At 40.5% G+C, this 19,942-nt stretch overlaps 2 protein-coding genes and 5 non-coding genes across 8 annotated transcripts; all 7 read left to right on the top strand.

The window, feature by feature from the left end:
* Positions 1-3,587: 3,587 nt before the first annotated feature.
* Positions 3,588-3,659, top strand: trnaw-cca (transfer RNA tryptophan (anticodon CCA)). Its single transcript has one exon. It is a non-coding gene; the product is annotated as a tRNA-Trp (tRNA).
* An 882-nt stretch (positions 3,660-4,541) lies between these two features.
* On the top strand, positions 4,542-4,613 carry trnaw-cca (transfer RNA tryptophan (anticodon CCA)). The gene has a single exon. It is a non-coding gene; the product is annotated as a tRNA-Trp (tRNA).
* An 898-nt stretch (positions 4,614-5,511) lies between these two features.
* Positions 5,512-5,583, top strand: trnaw-cca (transfer RNA tryptophan (anticodon CCA)). Its single transcript has one exon. It is a non-coding gene; the product is annotated as a tRNA-Trp (tRNA).
* Positions 5,584-6,154: 571 nt separating this feature from the next.
* Positions 6,155-6,226, top strand: trnaw-cca (transfer RNA tryptophan (anticodon CCA)). Its single transcript has one exon. It is a non-coding gene; the product is annotated as a tRNA-Trp (tRNA).
* Positions 6,227-7,002: 776 nt separating this feature from the next.
* trnaw-cca (transfer RNA tryptophan (anticodon CCA)) lies at positions 7,003-7,074 on the top strand. Its single transcript has one exon. It is a non-coding gene; the product is annotated as a tRNA-Trp (tRNA).
* A 2,581-nt stretch (positions 7,075-9,655) lies between these two features.
* smtnl1 (smoothelin-like 1) lies at positions 9,656-13,118 on the top strand. Its single transcript, XM_073486557.1, has 5 exons — positions 9,656-9,739; positions 11,224-11,867; positions 11,971-12,085; positions 12,214-12,365; positions 12,628-13,118. Exons 1-5 carry the CDS (start codon positions 9,656-9,658, stop codon positions 13,010-13,012), a joined length of 1,380 nt encoding a protein of 459 aa, XP_073342658.1. The 3' UTR covers positions 13,013-13,118.
* A 1,209-nt stretch (positions 13,119-14,327) lies between these two features.
* Positions 14,328-19,495, top strand: LOC141013806 (uncharacterized). Of its 2 annotated transcripts, none has more exons than XM_073487670.1 (4): positions 14,328-14,623; positions 15,796-15,896; positions 15,979-16,051; positions 17,232-19,495. In XM_073487670.1, exons 1-4 carry the CDS (start codon positions 14,329-14,331, stop codon positions 18,020-18,022), a joined length of 1,260 nt encoding a protein of 419 aa, XP_073343771.1. In that variant the 5' UTR covers position 14,328; the 3' UTR covers positions 18,023-19,495. The 2 variants fall into 2 exon arrangements, with proteins under 2 accessions (XP_073343771.1, XP_073343770.1); XM_073487669.1 differs by having other exon boundaries at positions 15,976-16,051.
* Positions 19,496-19,942: the final 447 nt, after the last annotated feature.

Genomic DNA, 19,942 nt, shown 5'->3' with positions numbered 1-19,942 from the left:
GTGTGAAAGGTAAATTAAGTGAACTGTGGAAAAAACACCTTTTACAAATAGCGTTTAACTTAATTTTGATGTGTTTTTATCTTATTTTGAGTTTGTCTTCAAGCACTTGACACTATGTTTTTGAAAACCGTTATAAAACTGTGAATATAAATGACATATATAATTATTTAATGACTTAACACTTCAAGAAATGGTCTCTCAAACTTTTTTTTGCAACCCTATTTCAGTTCAGCAATGTTTTAAGACCCCAGCAGCTGGGGAGATGCTAGATTGTCAAGTAAATACAAATAATGGATTGTATTGAATGTATATGAAGGCGAGCTCCAAAGGGATTATATAGAATTTAAGATATATTTTTCATTTAAACAAATCAGTGTAATCTGATCTGGTTTAAAGACATGCTCTGACATGATCTCCGCCTTTTAGGAGAACGCAGTCAGCACAGGTATGTAAGATACACATTTAGAGCAACCTGATTAACAGGTTTTCCACTCCCTGTCTTCTACACCTTCTGAGTACGTTCAGAGTGTTACAAGATCAATCTATTGACTGCAAGCTGATCACCCAGGTATAAAATAAAACAAATAAATCCTGTGTCACAAAACCTCTGAAAATGATTCAATAGAAGTCATCTGAGAGGAGAAACCCCCTCTTTCACTGAGCTACAGTCACAACAACAGGGTCCACAGGCAAATACTGTTTGGTATTTGTATAAGAACTTGCTGTGCTCTTGCAATGACAGTAACACAACAGACTCCTCCTCATGAAATAATGGAAACAGAAATACACACAAGATACAAACAGCTGAGCTGACTGCTCTGAATGCATATTGTATAATGTCGAGACACTTTGCATGAATAAGTGTGATTAAAGGTGTTTAAATATGAATTGTTTGAGCTCGCAGCTATCACCCCTTGCTGACTCCATGGCAGCAGATGTCATTGCTTCATGGTGCAGTGTGTGCATGTATGTGGTCATGCTGTGTGCTGCTGACTGATTTCTGCCCACACTGAACTGTAAACATCATCAGTGGAAGTCAGTGCATGGGATCACACAGAGAGGAGCTACACATCTATTTTCAGTCTATAGCTGTCTGATGTATTGTCATGGCAGGATGTGTACACTTACGTGCTGGTTTGCCCTCCTACAGTGATATCATTGTCCACACCATCCACATATTGTTCGGCACAGAAGATGTAAAGGCCCGGCGGGGAGGACCCTGATGCAGCGGCCGCCGCTGCTGACGGGGTGGGCGGGTACAGAGAGGGTGTTGTCAGCCTGCTGCTCCCATCTCTGCCCTGTCAAAGCCTCCTCCAGGTCCAAATGCCCCTCAATCCACCCTGCTGCTGCACACTTACATTGAAATAGACCGATCTGTGTGTTTGTTTCAGCAACTGATGGGAAAATGATGATAGATTATCACCTGCTGTGAGTCTGTTATTATAATTAATTAAAGTTTTTAAGGATGATTTACATAAATCCGGTTTATTTTGTGATAAACCCATTTATTATTTATCATAGACTAATTGGTGTGAGTGGAATAAATAAATAAATAAATAAATAAATAAATAAATAAATAATACATGAATACATTATAATCAATACAGTATCAAAAGTAAAATGTAAAATAAATGCAGTTTATATATGAGCTGTTGAGCCTGTTGGCGCCACCGTGTGACCATTTGATAATATTACATTGTGATGTGAAAGGGACAGTCACAGCATTCCCTCTCATGATTGATAATGAAATGTAACGATAAATAAACCCCCTAGAAAGTAACTAAGTACATGTACTCAAGTGCTGTAGGTGAGAAAAGATGAATTCCTATCCAGAAGGGGAACAACAGACAGTATGTGTGCTTTCATCCAGAATTGGTGCAAAAATCTATGGAAGCTCATTTCTGCCATTTAAAGAAAAACAAAAACATGAAAACTAAGCTTGATGAAAGAAAATTATCCCCATGGTAGGTCCTGATTATGAGATAACAGTCATAAATATGAGATAAAATATGAGACAAGAAGTCGAGATTGTGAAATAAAAAGTCAGAACTGAGTTAAAAAGTCGTGGGAATGTGTTTTTTTTTTCGCCTCAAACTTCGTATGTATGTTAACTGTATAATATCCTAGATACAAATTTCTATTTAATTCTATCTGATTGTGCAGTTCATTCTCATATTGTATTTTCAGAAGGTTTTGGAGTATTTTTCCTCTGTACCAGAACACAATTATATCTATTTAAAAGTGTCAAACTGACCTGTTATTTTGTTTACATCTACCTTGACTAATATATTTTTTGACATTATTTACGTCTTTAGTAACACAGCCTGCGACTGTGACTTCTATAAATATACAGACAAATAATGTAACAATTATGACAATATAGCAATATAACCAGTTTGGTAGATTGGCCCAAGAAATTCTTTCTAAACACAAAGAAAGATGGAAGAAACCTCAGGAAGAGCCACAGAGGAGGGATCCCTCTCCCAGAACGAACAGACATGAACGGAAATATCTGATACAAGGAAATTATATAAAACATATGTGAATAATGTGGATCCAGGAGGACGGCTGAGCAGGACAAGGCATCGCCAAGTGGTGTCACACGACCTCCACTCCACCGTGGTGACCTGGAAGAGGACAGGCCGCATAAATGGCAAAAAAAAATGAAGAGGGAACATTAGAAAACTGTGATTCCTAACAGTTTGTTCAAGAAAGGACAAAAGTTAAATTAGATTTTATTTTTTAAACACAATAGTAACAATTTCACCTCAAAATCTAACCCTTGGCTGCACTAAAAATGTTGCCATTCACTAACCAGTTTACAAGTGTACCACAGAGCATCTACTTGAGTCTGTTTGTGCTCTCATACTGCCATCTTGTGGAAAGTGGATGGTAGAGTGCAACAACTCAAAGCTGTATGAACAGGCCTATCACCAGTAATTGATTTGTAGTGGTGGTGGCAGCGGTTCATTTTTGGTGCTAGTGATATAAGTGGTTTGCAGCAATAATATTGATCATGATTAGGATCCATAGATGGGTTACTGCGGTGCACGAGGCCTTGTGCTTGTCGGGGTTTGTTTTGTTTTGTTATCTAGATTGTGGAGGGGAGGGGAGTTGCAAGCTTTTTTGTGTGGGAGTGTCCTTACAGAGACTTTAGGGCCACTTGTGGGTCGTTGACCTAACCGGCCTTCACGTGGGTTGCCAGGGCTAGGTGAGCCCAGGTGTGAATGGTTAAGTTATGTTAACGGCACGCAAAATGAGGGAATATCTTCTGGAAGATGAAGGTCATGACTAATGCGTGGATGCTTTCAGCCAAAGCCTTCAGTGTGTTAAAGCCACATGCTAAACCACTCACATAACAAAATGTTTGCTGCGTCAAATGTGACATCGATTCTAAAACAGGAAAGGAATTTCAAAATAAGAGCCAGTTAAAGGTAAGGTAGAACAAAACCTTGAAAGTGAAATAAATCCAATGTACTGTTTGTTGGACGTTGTACGTGTTATGCTCAGTCTTGAATTCAGCTGCAGTGACAGCTTGTGAGCATCTTTGGCATTGTTTTGAAGTGCCAATATATTAATTTCTTGTAGACCTTGTGGCGCAACGGTAGCGCGTCTGACTCCAGATCAGAAGGTTGCGTGTTCAAATCACGTCAGGGTCAAATGTTTGCTAATTTATGACCTGTGGTGAAGCAAGTAATGTTACTACACTGGATATAATCAAGATGCTTCAAGGTTGTGTGTGCAGATCATACCAGGGTTAACAATTAAGGTCTTTGTGACCTCCCATGTGTTCCCAGGTGGTTAGACTATGTATATTCAATGGTTGTGAATAAGATAAGAAACACCCACTTCACGTTTGGTTCTTGGTATAAAATATGAGCCCTGTTAAGAACCATTACAACAGACCTTGTGGTCTTTTCTGCGATAGCAGTGCCCCATTCACACGGCTAATGAATGTAAAAGTTATGTAAACACTGCACCAAATGAGGGAATATCTTCAGGAAATAGAAAGCAATGGTTATAGCGTGGATTCCTTCTGAATAAGGAGGTAGAGTTGGTTGTCCAGTCATCAAAAAAGTTGATCCCCAGCTAGTGGCAGCACTACAAGTAGTACTAGTAGTAAGCTGTAGCTCAGGAGGTAGAGTGGGTTATAGAGCCTTCATACAATTATACTGTATCCTGATGACAGTGGTCTCGCCAATGGTGATGCCCCAACCTCATGGCTTAGATGAATACTATGTCCTTATGTGAATCCAACACAAGACGTCATGTCTAGCACATAAATGGTTTGAACCAAGGCCTTCAGTTTGTTAATGCTAAACCACACACACAACACAATGTTTGCAGGGCAAAATGGCTTATAGAAGATCAAAATTTGAGCCAGCAAAAGGTAAATTTACACCAAGAACAAAAAGTTAAAGGTGAAATAAATACAGTATGCTCTTTATTGGACTTTGTATGTGTTATGCTCGGTCTTGAATTCAGCTGCAGTGATACCGTTTGTCCATCTTTGGCATTGTTTTGAAGTGCCAACTTTTATAGACCTTGTGGCGCAACGGTAGCGCGTCTGACTCCAGATCAGAAGGTTGTGTGTTCAAATCACGTCAGGGTCAAATGTTTGCTAATTTATGACCTGTGGTGAAGCAAGTAATGTTACTACACTGGATATAATCAAGATGCTTCAAGGTTGTGTGTGCAGATCATACCAGGGTTAACAATTAAGGTCTTTGTGACCTCCCATGTGTTCCCAGGTGGTTAGACTATGTATATTCAATGGTTGTGAATAAGATAAGAAACACCCACTTCACGTTTGGTTCTTGGTATAAAATATGAGCCCTGTTAAGAACCATTACAACAGACCTTGTGGTCTTTTCTGCGATAGCAGTGCCCCATTCACACGGGCCACGGCTAATGAATGTAAAAGTTATGTAAACACTGCACCAAATGAGGGAATATCTTCAGGAAATAGAAAGCAATGGTTATAGCGTGGATTCCTTCTGAATAAGGAGGTAGAGTTGGTTGTCCAGTCATCAAAAAAGTTGATCCCCAGCTAGTGGCAGCACTACAAGTAGTACTAGTAGTAAGCTGTAGCTCAGGAGGTAGAGTGGGTTGTAGAGCCTTCATACAATGATACTGTATCCTGATGACAGTGGTCTCGCCAATGGTGATGCCCCAACCTCATGGCTTAGATGAATACTATGTCCTTATGTGAATCCAACACAAGACGTCATGTCTAGCACATAAATGGTTTGGACAAAGGCCTTCAGTTTGTTAATGCTAAACCACACACACAACACAATGTTTGCAGGGCAAAATGGCTTATAGAAGTTCAAAATTTGAGCCAGCAAAAGGTAAATTTACACCAAGAACAAAAAGTTAAAGGTGAAATAAATACAGTATGCTCTTTATTGGACTTTGTATGTGTTATGCTCGGTCTTGAATTCAGCTGCAGTGATACCGTTTGTCCATCTTTGGCATTGTTTTGAAGTGCCAATGTATCAAACTTTTATAGACCTTGTGGCGCAACGGTAGCGCGTCTGACTCCAGATCAGAAGGTTGCGTGTTCAAATCACGTCAGGGTCATATGTTTGCTAATTTATGACCTGTGGCTGATAAAATCATGCTACTACACTGCATATCAGAACTAACTGGAGAGGAGTTAGTTAGAACTGAAGAAGACCCTTGGATGAGAAGTGAGACGTCTTCAAGAAACTGAAGCAAGTCCAGCTGCCTACGATACAGTACCTAGATTTACCATGACCTGGATGACTGAGAACCTTCATCAACGAATATAAATTATGTTAATGGCATGCAAAATGAGGGAATATCTTCTGGAAGAAGAACGTCATGACTAATGCGTGGATGCTTTCAGCCAAAGCCTTCAGTGTGTTAAAGCCACATGCTAAACCACTCACATAACAAAATGTTTACTGCGCCAAATGTGACATTGATGCTCAAACAGGAAAGGAATTTCAAAATAAGAGCCTGTTAAAAGTAAATTTGCACTGAGAACAAAACCTTAAAGCTGAAATAAATCCAATGTGCTGTTTGTTGGATGTTGTAGGTGTTATGCTCAGTCTTGAATTCAGCTGCAGTGATAGCTTGTGAACATCTTTGGCATTGTTTTGAAGTGCCAATGCATCAGGTTGTTATAGACCTTGTGGCGCAACGGTAGCGCGTCTGACTCCAGATCAGAAGGTTGCGTGTTCAAATCACGTCAGGGTCATATGTTTACTAATTTATGACCTGTGGATCACGTGGAATTACCTTCACAGTTATCAGATCTTAACCCAGTTAAACATGTATGGCATCACTTTGAAATACCGTCATATGACTGATTGCTGACCTTGTGCCGCAGCACTAACCTTAAGCTTAGCTCTACCATTCCAGCCTGGCACAGCAGACCTTGTGGTGCAACGGTAGAGCGTCTGATTCCAGATCAGTCACTGCAGACTTGAACTTGAACTGCATTTCAAATCACATCATGGTCAACTGTCTTCAACTTTGTGTCATAACGACCTTTATGCTTTGATATTCTGAGAATGTTCTCTTCTGTGATGGCAGTGCCCCATTCACCAGGCTAATGAATGTAAAAGTTATGTAAACACTGCACCAAATGAGGGAATATCTTCAGGAAATAGAAAGCAATGGTTATAGCATGGATTCCTTCCGAATAAGGAGGTAGACTCAGTTGTCCAGTCATCAAAAAAGTTGATCCCCAGCTAGTAGCAGCACTACAAGTAGTACTAGCAGTAAGCTGCAGCTGAGGAGGTAGAGTGGGTTGTAGAGCCTTCACACACATAACACAATGTTTGCAGGGCAAAATGGCAAACATTTGAGCCAGCAAAAGGTAAATTTACACCAAGAACAAAAAGTTAAAGGTGTAATAAATCCACTTTGTTGGACACCATATATGATTGACTCAGTCTTTAATTCTGCAGCATTGATAGCTTTTGCACATGTATGGCATCCGAGAAAAGTGTCATCATAGCTATCAAAGCAGACCTTGTGGCGCAATGGTAGCACGTCTGACTCCAGATCAGAAGGTTGCGTGTTCAAATCACGTCAGGGTCAAAGACTTCTTTAAATTCGGTTTGATAATTTGGACAATATATACATTGACCATATTTGAGTTGTTGCCTTGATCTCACAGTTATGGTACGTGTCCACAGAGACACGTGATGCCTAACAAGCAGGCTACACTCTCGTGTACAATTGGATGAACGTCGGTCTGCAGCGAGATTTCAAACCAGATCTACACGGCATTTGACTGTTTACATAAACAATGAATGGGAAGCACACTTAAGACCAACGGCATCAAATTGAGCAACGTCTTTTTAATTCTTTATGTTCCTCTTTGTTTGACCTGTCTACAAGAGTTTTTGATTGTTCTTCACTATGTAAGTCAGTGAAAACAAATGCTACATTTCACGATGCTGCTTTCTTTTATGCATCTAGTCCAAGAAGAAGACAACAGGAAGAGTGGTTCACCACAACACTTTATGCATCCACGGCAGCCTCACACACACACACACACACACACACACACACACACAGTAAGCCAAAAACACACTCTTTGTTTCATCATCTTTTATTATGTTATAACAGCCTACATTTAAATCTCCCAACATCTCCTTTGTTTTCCCCATTTAATAGCATCACGTCCTCTAGTTTTACCAACAAAGCACAACAGATGCAAAGTTGTGCTTCAGTGGTTGGGCCATGAGGAGGAGGGAGTGGGACTGATACACAAGAAGGCGCTGACATATTTATAGCCCCCAAGACTTAGACAGAAGGGAGGAGGAGAAGAAGGATGTGGGGGGTAGGAGAAGATAATGACAGACAGAGTGGGAATAAAGATAGACATCTATTTTTAAATCCATCTGTTTTGTGTTGAATGAGTTGATACATGATTGTTCATCCAGGATGCCAAGTTGAAAAGCTGGACTAGTGTTGTTTCTCCATGTATCTACTTTAAGTCTGTAAAGATGGGGAACAAAAAGAGAGAGAGAAAAAAAAACTTGTCGAGAAACTAAATAATGGCGGAGATGAGTCAACAAGTAAGGGAAAAATTGACAGAAAGCTGAGATGTGTGGAGTTATATAAGTATTAATACAAAAATTGAAGACAAGGGCGTAATGAAAATGAGTACAAAGTTTTCATTTCTGTTTAGCACTTTGGATGACGTAGTGACGAGCAACTAAAAAAAGCTGAGTACATTCTGTATGTGTAACATCACTTGGCGTATAAAGTTGACTGACTCACTTGATCTTGACTTACAGTATTAAAGTGAGGAGAGAAGCGAGGTTATGTGTCGGGAGATACATGAGAACTAAAACGTGCTCAGAGCTAAGGGTTCACGTTACAACACTGCTGTTGTTTGAACCATCAGCCCCCTCAAATGGTTGCCAGTTTGTGCACTAGCTAACGTTAACATTTGGTCAGCCATCCTCATAAATAACTGGCAACTTCCGAGACTGTTGATGCTGCTGACGAAACACAGATACCACGTGATACCAACGGCGTCATACTGTTGGCTGACGAACCTTGTGAGAAGCTGAAACCGACCATCAGAATTCTTAAAGAAAACAATCATTTTGGACCCGATAAACATTTTGAATTCACAAATAATAATGTTTTCAAGAAAAGGAGACTGTAGATGTTTTTTTGTTTTTTTTGTAATGATTTGTCTGCATAAAAAATTACCTTTAAATAAAGCTGTTTTCTTGCTGTGAGTTAGATGAGAAGTTTGATACCACTCTCATGTTTGTCCATTAAATATGAAGCTATAGCTGGGAGAGAATTAGCTTTGCTTAGCATAAACAGTGGAAACAGGGGGAAACCGCTAGCCTGGTTCTGTTCAAAGCCAACCAAATCCACCTATCAGCACCTGTAAAGCTCACTTATTAACACAATATCTTGTTAAGTTGTTATTATTAGCTCACTGCAACATGCCAAGAAATAGTCAAGGTACATTTCTTGAATTAATTAAACAAACTAGATACAACCTATTAATTAGCGAGCTTTAAAGGTCTGGTGGGAAGATTGTGTTACTTGATCAGAGCCAGGCTAGCTGTTTCATCGAATTCTTGGCACTAAATATGTATACTTAAATAACTTTAAATTTGATTGACAGGGTTTTATATTGAGAGTGCAAAGGGCATGGCAGATTGTATGTTTATAGGACTGCATGCACGCACCCACGTGTGTATTCTACGTGTGTGTGTGTACAGCCGCGGTTTCCACAGCAGACGCAGCTGTCTGGCCCGTTGGACTGCGCCTATGTCACTGCGGCTCTATTTCAGGACCCTGTGTTGTCCAAAAGGTCAGATAAAGAAGCATAGGAATCCTCACAAAGCAGAGGGCGGGGGTGTCGGGTGAAAGGGGTTGAAGGAGGATATCCACAAACCACACACACCAAAACACACACATCTCAAGCACAGGGGCAGTGCTGACAGAGAGGGGGAGAAAGGGAGACAGGGGAAGCAAAGTAGAGTAGTGAGAAGCAGGGTTCATGTGAAGAGGATTCATCTTTCACTGAATGAAAGCTTTCTAGGGAAGACAGAAGAGTTCATTTAAGAGTCCTGGGGCATTTATTTTTTAAAAGTGTGATTTGACCTTTAATCCAGGGGATAAACAGACAGTTCTGGACATCATGGACGGAGAATCACCCAACCAGGAGACACCTGCGTCCACAGAGACAACCAGTCAGACCGACACCAACAACAACAACAACCAGGTTTGTGTTTTTTTATGTGTTATATTGAATTATATTGTAAACAATTTCACATTCGCACAATGAGAGGTGTTATGATCCGTACCAGGAATCGGCAGGATGAGTATTTGTGGCCACGGCAGGTGTTGTGTTTGGACAGCAGGGACAAGAGAGGCTGTGCTACACCTGTTGTTACACACAGAGACGCACAAGTTATGCAAAGTAATGCTCATGTGTACGCACACACACAAAACACAGCGTGGAGTTTCCTATTCCCGCTGATGAGTCACCGCTGCGAGGCCTGACCTGGTGTAGGTCATAATACTGATATTTTTCACATTTAAAATATGATTAATGTCTAAAATAAGAAAGGTGTATGGTCGATTTTTTTAGATGAGATCTGAAATCGCTGAAGAATTTAGTAAAAGAAAAAATCACATATTAAATATATATTGTACATATTTTGTCTCAGATTAGTTAAAAAGCACTCTTGGCATAAGAAACCACTATGTGATATTTAAATGTAGCGAGTCGTTGGTGGTTGAGCTGTATTTTAGGTTCAGAAGTGATTTAAAAACTACAAAAGGAATATTAACCATCTGAGTGTGTGAGATACTCAACAAATCCCAGAGCAGAGCTTCAGGTCTCACATTACATTATGCTCTTAGAGGACTGTGATATCCCCAGAGTAAAGAGAGGACACTAATTTTAGTACATCTTAAATAATGTTAGCTTTCAAACAGAAGTTGAACAAGACTGTCACCAGATTATTTTAATTCTCTTTTTAAAACCTACTGAACAGAAGTTTAAATGCATCTCTGCAGTGGAAGTGGAGCAGGACAGAAGCAGGATAACAACAGAACATATTATAACTACACTCATGTATGTTATGTATTTATCAGTATCAGTATTTTGCAGGAATATTAGATGTCTCTTTTTTCTCTTTAATAAAAATGTATCTTATTCTTAATCTAATTAAAGATGCATAAAGTCATACCATATTTGTCAACAGAAGCACAGATTATATATATATGTTGCTGTGTAACCTGTTTATCAAATATTCTTTGCAGATGGATTTGATATAGGGATGCACATTAATATCAGCCGATAAAGGCCTCCTAAATGAAATATTAGCATCAGCCTGAAATTAACATTTCTGCTAATATGACAGGCCAACAAGACGATGCTTTAATTATGTGCACAAACCGTAATAACCCCCTTCCATTAAATGTCTTCTGCTGATAATGCATCAAACATCAACGGTTAAAAAGTAGCTTATACTCTGAGTTGTGTTTGAGAAGAATACTTTGTACTTTTACTTAAGTATTATTTTAATACCCGTGGTTTACTTGTGAATAATATTTGAGTATTTGAGTGCAGATTTTCAGGACTGGTCAAAACAATTTGGAAGATATCAGCATATAGAAATCTGCAAAAAAATCCAATATCATGTACGTCCATAATTTGATACACAGCTAAATTCAGTTGTTTTGTTGCTTGTCTTCCAGACAGCTGAGCCAGCGCTGGAGGAGAGTAAAGACCCAGTGAGAGAGCCTACAGCAGGAGAGCCAGCAGAAGGTCAGGGGGTAAAGGGGGAGGAGGATTCAGTACCAGAACAGGGAGGAGATGAGGAGGCCAGCGCCGGAGACACAGACAAGCCCCAGAGTGCTGTGTCAAAGCATGTTGAAGGTGACGCTGAAGAGGCTGGACAAGATAAAGCCTCCACTGATGGTGAAGTGAAGGATCCTGAAATGAGTGGAGATAAAGATGGGGAGGGAGAGAGGGAGGAGGACAAGAAAAGCAAGGAGGTGGAAGAGGTCAAAAGCTGTGAGACTAAGAGAGATGGAGAGGAGATGAAGGACAAAAACAAAGAGAAAGACGAGAGTAAAACAGAGGAAAAGGCGAAAGAAGAAACAGAGAAAGAAAAGAATAAAAATGCTGCAAAAGGGTCAGAGAAGAAAAAACAAGTCAAGGACGAAGGTGCAGAGATGAAAGACAAAGGAAAGATTAAGGAGGTAGAAAAGCAAGGGAAGCCCAAAAGAAAGAGTGGTCCTCCTTCCTCTGCTCTCTCTCGACCGAGGCCCTCGGCCCGCTCTATTAGAGCAGCAGCTAAAAACGACATCATTGCCAAGTTCCAACAAGGTGCACCAGAGTAAGTCGCTGTATGATACGCAGTACCTCAAATAGGTGTAAACAGTGACTGTAACATATGAGCTGATAAAGGAAAATGTGTTATATTGTGACATTCGTTTTAGGACACCACTGCCCCGCAACTTCAAGATTCAGAGGTCAACAACGGCTTCAGCTACGGGAGCTTCCATCAAACAGAAGATCCTTCAGTGGTGTCACAACAAGACTCGCAAATATGAGGTGAGTCTGAAACAGAATCTACATCTGATGCGCCAAATTTACAGATTTGTCATCAAGATGATATAAATGAGCCTTGGTGTGGATGTGCTTCGACCTGTGTGTCACCTTCCTGTCCTTTGACCTTTTAGGGTGTCAACATAGAGAACTTCTCGTCGTCTTGGTGTGATGGGATGGCGTTCTGTGCTCTGATCCATCGATTCTTTCCCGATGCTTTCGACTACAGCTCCCTGGATCCAAAAAAGAGGGAGAAAAACTTCACTCTGGCCTTCCAAACAGCAGAGTGAGCATTTAAATCTCTCTCCTTCATTTTCCCCCCTCACGTCACACAAGAGGAAATTAGTTTTGTAGCAAGACAGCATAAAAACATTAACACAATAACAACAATAGGACAAGTGAAGACATTAAAGTTTTGGTACTATACACACAATACTTAATATAATAAAAGGTTACTGTCTTTTTATAAGTAGCTACTGTATGTCTCTGCTCAGTCTCACGTCAGTTCTCCCCTTTCCTCTGTCCCCGTCATGTTACTTCACTCCCAGGTCCCTGGCCGACTGCTACCCTCTGCTGGAAGTGGGTGACATGCTCATGATGGGAAACAACCCCGACCCCATGTGTGTGTTCACATACGTCCAGTCCCTCTGCCACAGCCTCTCCAAAATAGAGAAAGAGAGGAAGGACAAAGAAAAGGAGGAGAAAGAAAAGGCTGGAAATGAGGGAGAAGAGAAAGAAAAAGGAGAAGATGAAGCTGGGGAGGTGTCAGCAGAGAAGGAGGAGGGAGAGTCTGCTGAGAACGGGACGATGGAGAGCCGGGAGGAGAAACAGGAGGATGTGACGGAGACAGAGGGAACCGCTGAAGAAGAAAATACACCAGGCAGCTGTGAGATGGAGGCGGGTGGAGGAGCGTTAGTCGAGGCAGAGTCCTAAAATATACTGACGACAAACAGAAAGACCGAAAAGACCAAAAAGATTGTTAGTGGTTGGTACGACAATGAGTAAGTCTTAGTTTGGTGTTGGATTGACTACTGAAATAATAGAAAGGGGCACATCAGGTTGACTCTCACCTCAAACGCTGGCAATGTGATGTTACAGTTAGTTACATGTTTGGAAGTGTACTGTGCTGTGTTTTTTCATTCACTGACGTGTTGTTGTATATGTTTGTATTTATCACATTAAGCACAAATGTTCAGTTTCATTTGCTGTGTGTTTATAGAGAAAAAATATTAAATGATTTAATGAACTTGATAGAATTTAATAGAAGTTTCAACATGAATTGTTTCGATGACACGAACGGGGAAAAGTTCTGGATTTTGGGTGAGTTGGCACTACATCGTATTTATTAACCATTTACAAAGTATTACAAACATCAGTTGCAACCTTACAATAAACAAATGCTGTTTATTTATAACAGTTAAACCACATTTAACTCATGTTTATTTGACTACACATTTACCGTTTATTAATGATGGTTATTAGAGAGTGTTTCTGGAGCTTTAAGTTCTTATTGGGGCTGCATGTTTTAATATTTGACCCATCAGTAGGGCAACTAGTAGATGATGTCTTAACTGGATCTAGATACATTTTATTATCGCCTACAGAGTCCACTCACATTACGCACACGTACTTCACTGCAAAGCATAAAAAGCTTCGAGAGAAAGAGGTGACAGACTCTCCCTAGCTACAAGGTGGACTTTAAACCATCTGAAGTATAGCCCACATGGGTTCAGTGTAGTTTTGTCATTCTCCCATTGCTTTTTTTCCCTCTGTGAATAACCTTGGACACAGCGTTGACCCTTGTTTTGCATCCTGATATACTGGTAGGGCTTTATTTATCATTATTATTATTTAAATATAACGACTAACACTAAGCAACAAATAAAAATGAACTTAACAAAATAAAAAGTTGACATGAGGTTGGCCTACTTATAAACACATGGTTATAACCATGTAGTTAAATCTTTAATTAGTTTGGCTACTCACTCCCTAGTTGCCTCTAACATCTCAATAAGGCAATATAACAAAATATATCACGTGACTATTGATTATTAATAATAGCTGATTGTTGATATCTGAGCAGAAGCCAGAAAAAAAAAAAAAACATCAGCCCAAACAAACCTGTCCCCGCTTTCTAGAAGTTACGGTAACCAGCGTCATGCTACCGGAAAGGCCATTGTGTTTTCCTCGTCGTGAGCGAACCATCGTTCGTGTTGCGCCTCTTCTGTCACAGCCCTCCGCGGGGAAACATGTCCGCAGACGTGCCGCCGGGCAGCCTCAACCTGGAGTCCCAGCTCCTGTCCATCATGGACGTGCTGGTGAAAGCGGCGGTGACTGAAATCAGCCAGCTGTTCTCGGAGAGCTCGTCGTCTCTCCGCCTGCATCTCACGCAGAGCCTGAAGGAAAACGAAACCCTGAGGATGAGGATGAAGGTGATGAGGAGCGAGCTCTTCTCCCTCCGGCTGCAGACGAGGACCAGCCGGCCGGCCAGCCGCTTCTCGCCCGTCAGAGGAAACATCCCCAAACCGCGGGCTAGAGCACAAGGTGACGAGTACTTTAACTTTAAAAGTACTTACAGAGAGACGAAATCACGCTCCTTCCGGTTTCGACCATGGGACCTTTGTATGGTTGTGAATGGAGAGAGATAAATATTTGTTAGATTCCGCTTGAATTGTGCCATAAAATACACATATTATGTTTTCCAATTTAAAAATATAATTTTCCAAGTCAGGAAAGTCGCAGTTTGTCGTTATTAAAGTAAAATATCATCTACTTTTGCGTCAAACCGCTCAGTGAACTACATCGTCTCGCTCAATACACGTCACCAACACCAACATGGCCGCCAACTCGGCTCAGAGGAGGAACTTGAAAAAAGATGAAAATCACAATAAAACTGGTCATATTGACAGCTGCAGTTATGTGAAAGGGTAGTTTGTCAGTTCAGTGAGCTGATAATATAAAGGAGCAGCTCTGTTAATGTTTAAAGTTACGGGTTTTGGTGACCGTTCAACGAGGTGACGTCACTAACGCGACCGCTGGCTGTGTAGTTTTCATAATTACGTATTTTCAGTCTTATATTTCATTAGTTTTATGGGAAACTGAGACTTTATTGACTTGGAAACATATGATATTTGTCAATTCAAAAGATAATTTTCCAATATATAAAGCATTCAATTGCTTGTTAACAGTGAAATAACTATTAACTAAAGTTTAATTAACTTTTTTTTATAATAGTTTATTGTAATGATTATAAAATGTTACCAAATATATATATTAAGATATCAAAGATCCAGAAAAAATACCGAGCACATGACCTCAGTGTCCTCACTGGTAGCTAGGGCCTGCCTTAGGGGTATGAAATATGATTTTTATATGATTCACTTTACATGGCTTGTTTAGATTTAATGTGTCTGCAAAGTTAATTATTAAGGCTATAACTCCATATACTGTATCTCTAATTACATGTTGGCTGTCAAAGTGCTCATTCAAAACACATACAATTATATTCTGGTAAGCTGGAGTTTATTAAGTGAATATGTAATTTCCAGTAATTACAGTTCTGTTTCCTGTATGTCCAATTTTATTGAAACTAGTTTATCTTGCTTTCAAGTCATCGTTGACTCAATGTGACCAGTCATATTTCCTCACAAATCAAGAAATATATCCATCTCTTAATTAATATATTCAAAGACATTATGTCTTTTTCTTCTCCCCAGTTGTCATTAAGCCACCAGAGGCTCAAAAGACTGTTGCAGAAGCTGCTTCTATTTCTCTACAATCAAAGAACAAGACTTCCTCTTCTGCCGCTCCGGTGAAGGTAAATACATTACAGATACTTTCACTAAAAGTTAATGTGAAGCTTTGTTTGCTCACGCATATGTATGCTTACTTGATAGCAGCCAGATGTGGAGACTCCAGATGTCATCCTGATCAAAGATGAAGACGATGTTGGAGGATGTGGCCCAGTTGGAGGTGAGTAGCCTGTTTTTACTCATGTAAAGCCTGTAATTTCAGTTAGGAAGCCCTCATGAGCTGATGTGAATTATGTGTCTTACTCATGAGCACACAATGAGGTCCTTGATCAATCGATTAGATCAGATCATTGATCAGAACCTGATACGTTTTTTTGCTTCCAAAATACATATCAGAAAAGACTGGATCAAAAAGCTGCCGACATCATGTGACTAGATCTGGCCTGGTGTGATTGGCCGTCTTCTTTGTAATGGAAGGAATATATCAACAGGTGCAACAGTATGACTCTTTCATGTGTTTTAATGACGCTGGCACAAAGCCGTGTATGATATCAGGCAGTAGTTACACATACAACATTTTGTATTGCTGGCTGTACAAATCCATTGTTTGTTTAGTCTGTTCAGGAGGTTTGTTGACATAATTTGTGAATAGGGGGTCATATTTGCACAAAATAGACTTTAAACAAGGAGTTTGAAAAGGCATTTATCCTGCCTCAGACAGATCATTGCTTAAACATTTACATATTTATTTGTAGAAATAATAATCATATATGTAAACAAGAATGATGAACTAATTTATTTATTTTTATGAACAAATAATATCCAAGTCAAGTCTATTCATGAAGCACATTTAAAAACAACAAACGTTGACTTAAGTGCTTTTTACAGAGATTGAATAAAACAAAAGAATTTCAAAATAAAAACACAGGAAGTTAAGTAAAACACATTGATACATAAACTCATAACACAAACAACAAAAATAAGATATAAAAACCAATGTGTTGTCAGATCTTCATGATGATAATTCATAGGTTAAGGAAAAAAAGATGGGTTTTAAATAGGAAAACACACTAACCTTCATCTTATTGAAGCATGTGTCATGCTGAGTGTCAGTGAGTCAGCTCTCAGGATGTCTTATTACAAAACAATATGCATGGAGACATGACGAAGGGCATGATTCAAGCCATGACTACATCACTGTTTAAAGTCCAGTATTGGCTTGACGAGGTCATAAGTCATACTGTTGATGTAATATTAACCTTTAGTCAACACTTGACTACCATAAGCGTGAGAACTATGTAAAGTATGTACCTTCTTGCCAAGCCTTTTTAGACTCATAAATCACAGTCAGGAAGTTTCATACACGATTTATAATGTCACTTTGTGGTTTGTCGTTTTAGGTCATGATGACTTTGGAAACCAGTGTACACAGGGTGGTGTTGACACAGGGACTCAGAGTTTAGAGTCCTCCTGCCTGACAGGTAATCATGAGGAGCTGAGAATCGTGAGTGTTCATGGACGAGGGGAAGGGCCTCTGCAGGAGGCGAGCGACAGCCTTTTCACCGCCTCTGAACTCCAGGCTTTCAGCTCTCTGTCTCCTGACCACAACGTCACCCATGACAGCCTCCTGACTTTTACCACTGGTGCCAATGACGGAGCCCCGATGAGAGGGATGCAGGATGACGGTGTTGGATTGGCAAGAAGCAGCCAACTGGAGAGAAATCACTCGACAGCACTGACTCCTGCATTAAGTACACCAGTAGTAGCAGCTGATGGTCATGTGGGTCATCCCAGTCATGTCAGCCAGTTCCCCCAGCAGCAGAACGTCTTCCCTCACAACATCAACAAATCCCTGGACTGCAGCTTCTGTGGCAAGTGCTTCCTCAGCCGCGAAGACCTGATCGTACACCGGGCGACTCACACCGGGGAGATGCCGCTTCCCTGTTCCTTTTGTGGCAAGTCGTTCGTCAACAAGACCACACTGACGATACACATGCGCATTCACACCGGGGAGAAGCCGTACGCTTGTATGCAGTGCGGGAAACGCTTCACGCAGAACGGCAGCCTGAAGATCCACCTGAGGACTCACTCAGGAGAGAAGCCGTACACCTGCAATCAGTGCACGGCCAGCTTCAACAACCCCAGCAACCTGCGCAGGCACATGATCACACACACCAACGGAGTGCTCTGACCAAGTTTTTTTAGCATGTTTGTTTGCTCACACTTGTGCCACAGTGTCTTTTTGGGGAAAATGTGTTTCCTGTGGCAGTACCTCATGGTCTTGTCCTTTTGTGTATCTATTTTTGCTACTTGACGGTAACTTTTCATGTGTCAAATGATCTCATTAACCAACAGGTACACAAGTGAATATCTTAACAACCTTCCAGTGGAATCATCGGACTGTTGTGGGTCAATATAAGGGAAAAAACGAGCATGATTTCCGTTCACTGTAAAGAGCCCTTTATTTTAATAATTCAGGAAAAACCAGCAGTAAAAGAACAACTTTCAAAACCTTCAAACCCTTTTCATGCTGTCTGAAAAGCAGACAAACTCCTGTGTGTCTTGTTTCTTCTTGTTTCGGCTTACTGCCACAAAATACACAATACCTTAATTAAAGCTGAAGTAGACAGTTCTAGAGGAAGATGGTTGATTATTGAGTCTCATTCCCACACTGAAGGCTTTGGGTTGGCCAGCGTCCCTGTGGCAAAGCATCAGTATTTGACAACCTGGTAATGAGACTCAATAATCAACTATCTTTCTCTAGAACTGTCTACTTCAGCTCTAATTAAGGCATTGTATATGTAACAAACGAGGGTATTTATATTAAAGGGGCTCTATGTAACAATTTGTAGCAATTTCCATGTATTAATCACTTTATATCGGCCATATGTGAGCATATTTTAACTTGACGTGAACATAAGCTTGTGGACGACGTGTGTAAATTGTTTGACGCTGCTGGACTTTGAATTTCTCTGTGAAAGACTCAGGTTAGGTTTTCTGCGACAGTTCGAAGGATGTGACTTCATGCGCGTTCTCGGGTGCCTCGTCTCAGTGCCTCTGTCCGCTCCGCTTACAGAGAGCAACAGTAGCTGACGCTTGTTTGGAAATGGAGTCCGCTAACATAAACTGACGACCGGCTTCCAGCACAGCACAGCAGTCCCACAGGGCCCTTTTTAAAAGTATCTCAGCGATGCAACGTTGTCACAAAGCAGTCTTGCTAATTTATTTGGCTAATGCAGACATTAAAGGGCCAGCATCCAGTTATGATATGGTTCCCAGTTTTCTATTGCCATAAAACCCAACCCTACTGTAGGTATGATAATCACACATCTGAGAAGAAATGCTGATAAAAGGACCAAACTTCAGACTTGGCTTCTTCGATCTGAACATTAAAACTTATTAGGAATTTAAAATGTTTAGTTTACTGTGTAACGAGCTGCATACCTGACATAAGGAGAGGGGCGTTTACTCATCTTTTACCCATTTGTGGGTGTGCGTGTATATTTAAAAAGCAAACTACCTCCAGTGTGATCTCTCTCGCAGCTCTTCTTTTCCTCTTTTTGTGGTTTCAGACGGGGCAATAATCAACCAAGGGTGGATTCTGTCTGCGTTTTTGTAATCTGAGTGCAGAATTATGAATAAATATAGTTTTTTTTAAACCGTTTTCAATGTGTGACAAGTCTCATTTTGCACCTCTAGAGAGCAGCATTGCTGTTGCTCCCAGTGATCATTGTGACTAAGGTTTACTCATACTGTGGCACTGTGGGGGGACACATGAGGAAACCGGGGGAAATTCCTTGCATTGTTCCTCTTTCCAACCCTGCCCACACTTAAGTGTTGTTTCTCAGGCTGCTATTTCTTCCCCTCAAAGATCTTACAAGTCAGGAATACATTAAACACAAATAGACGGGAATAAAAGCGCAAACATTACTGTAAAAGCTGAAGAATTAAGCAGAATATGCAGTTTGACAATTGGGTGGTCGGGTCATGCGGTGATCCCTAAATAGTTGAGCGGTCGAGCATGATTCATGTACAGTAAATCAAGTGATTAGTACAGAAGCTTATTACCATGAAGTTATTTACTGATCATGCACATGAGGAGGATGTGATG

This window comes from Pagrus major, chromosome 18 (assembly GCF_040436345.1).
Source record: "Pagrus major chromosome 18, Pma_NU_1.0".
Lineage (NCBI taxonomy): Eukaryota > Metazoa > Chordata > Actinopteri > Spariformes > Sparidae > Pagrus > Pagrus major.
This window is presented reverse-complemented; position numbering and strand designations above follow the sequence as displayed.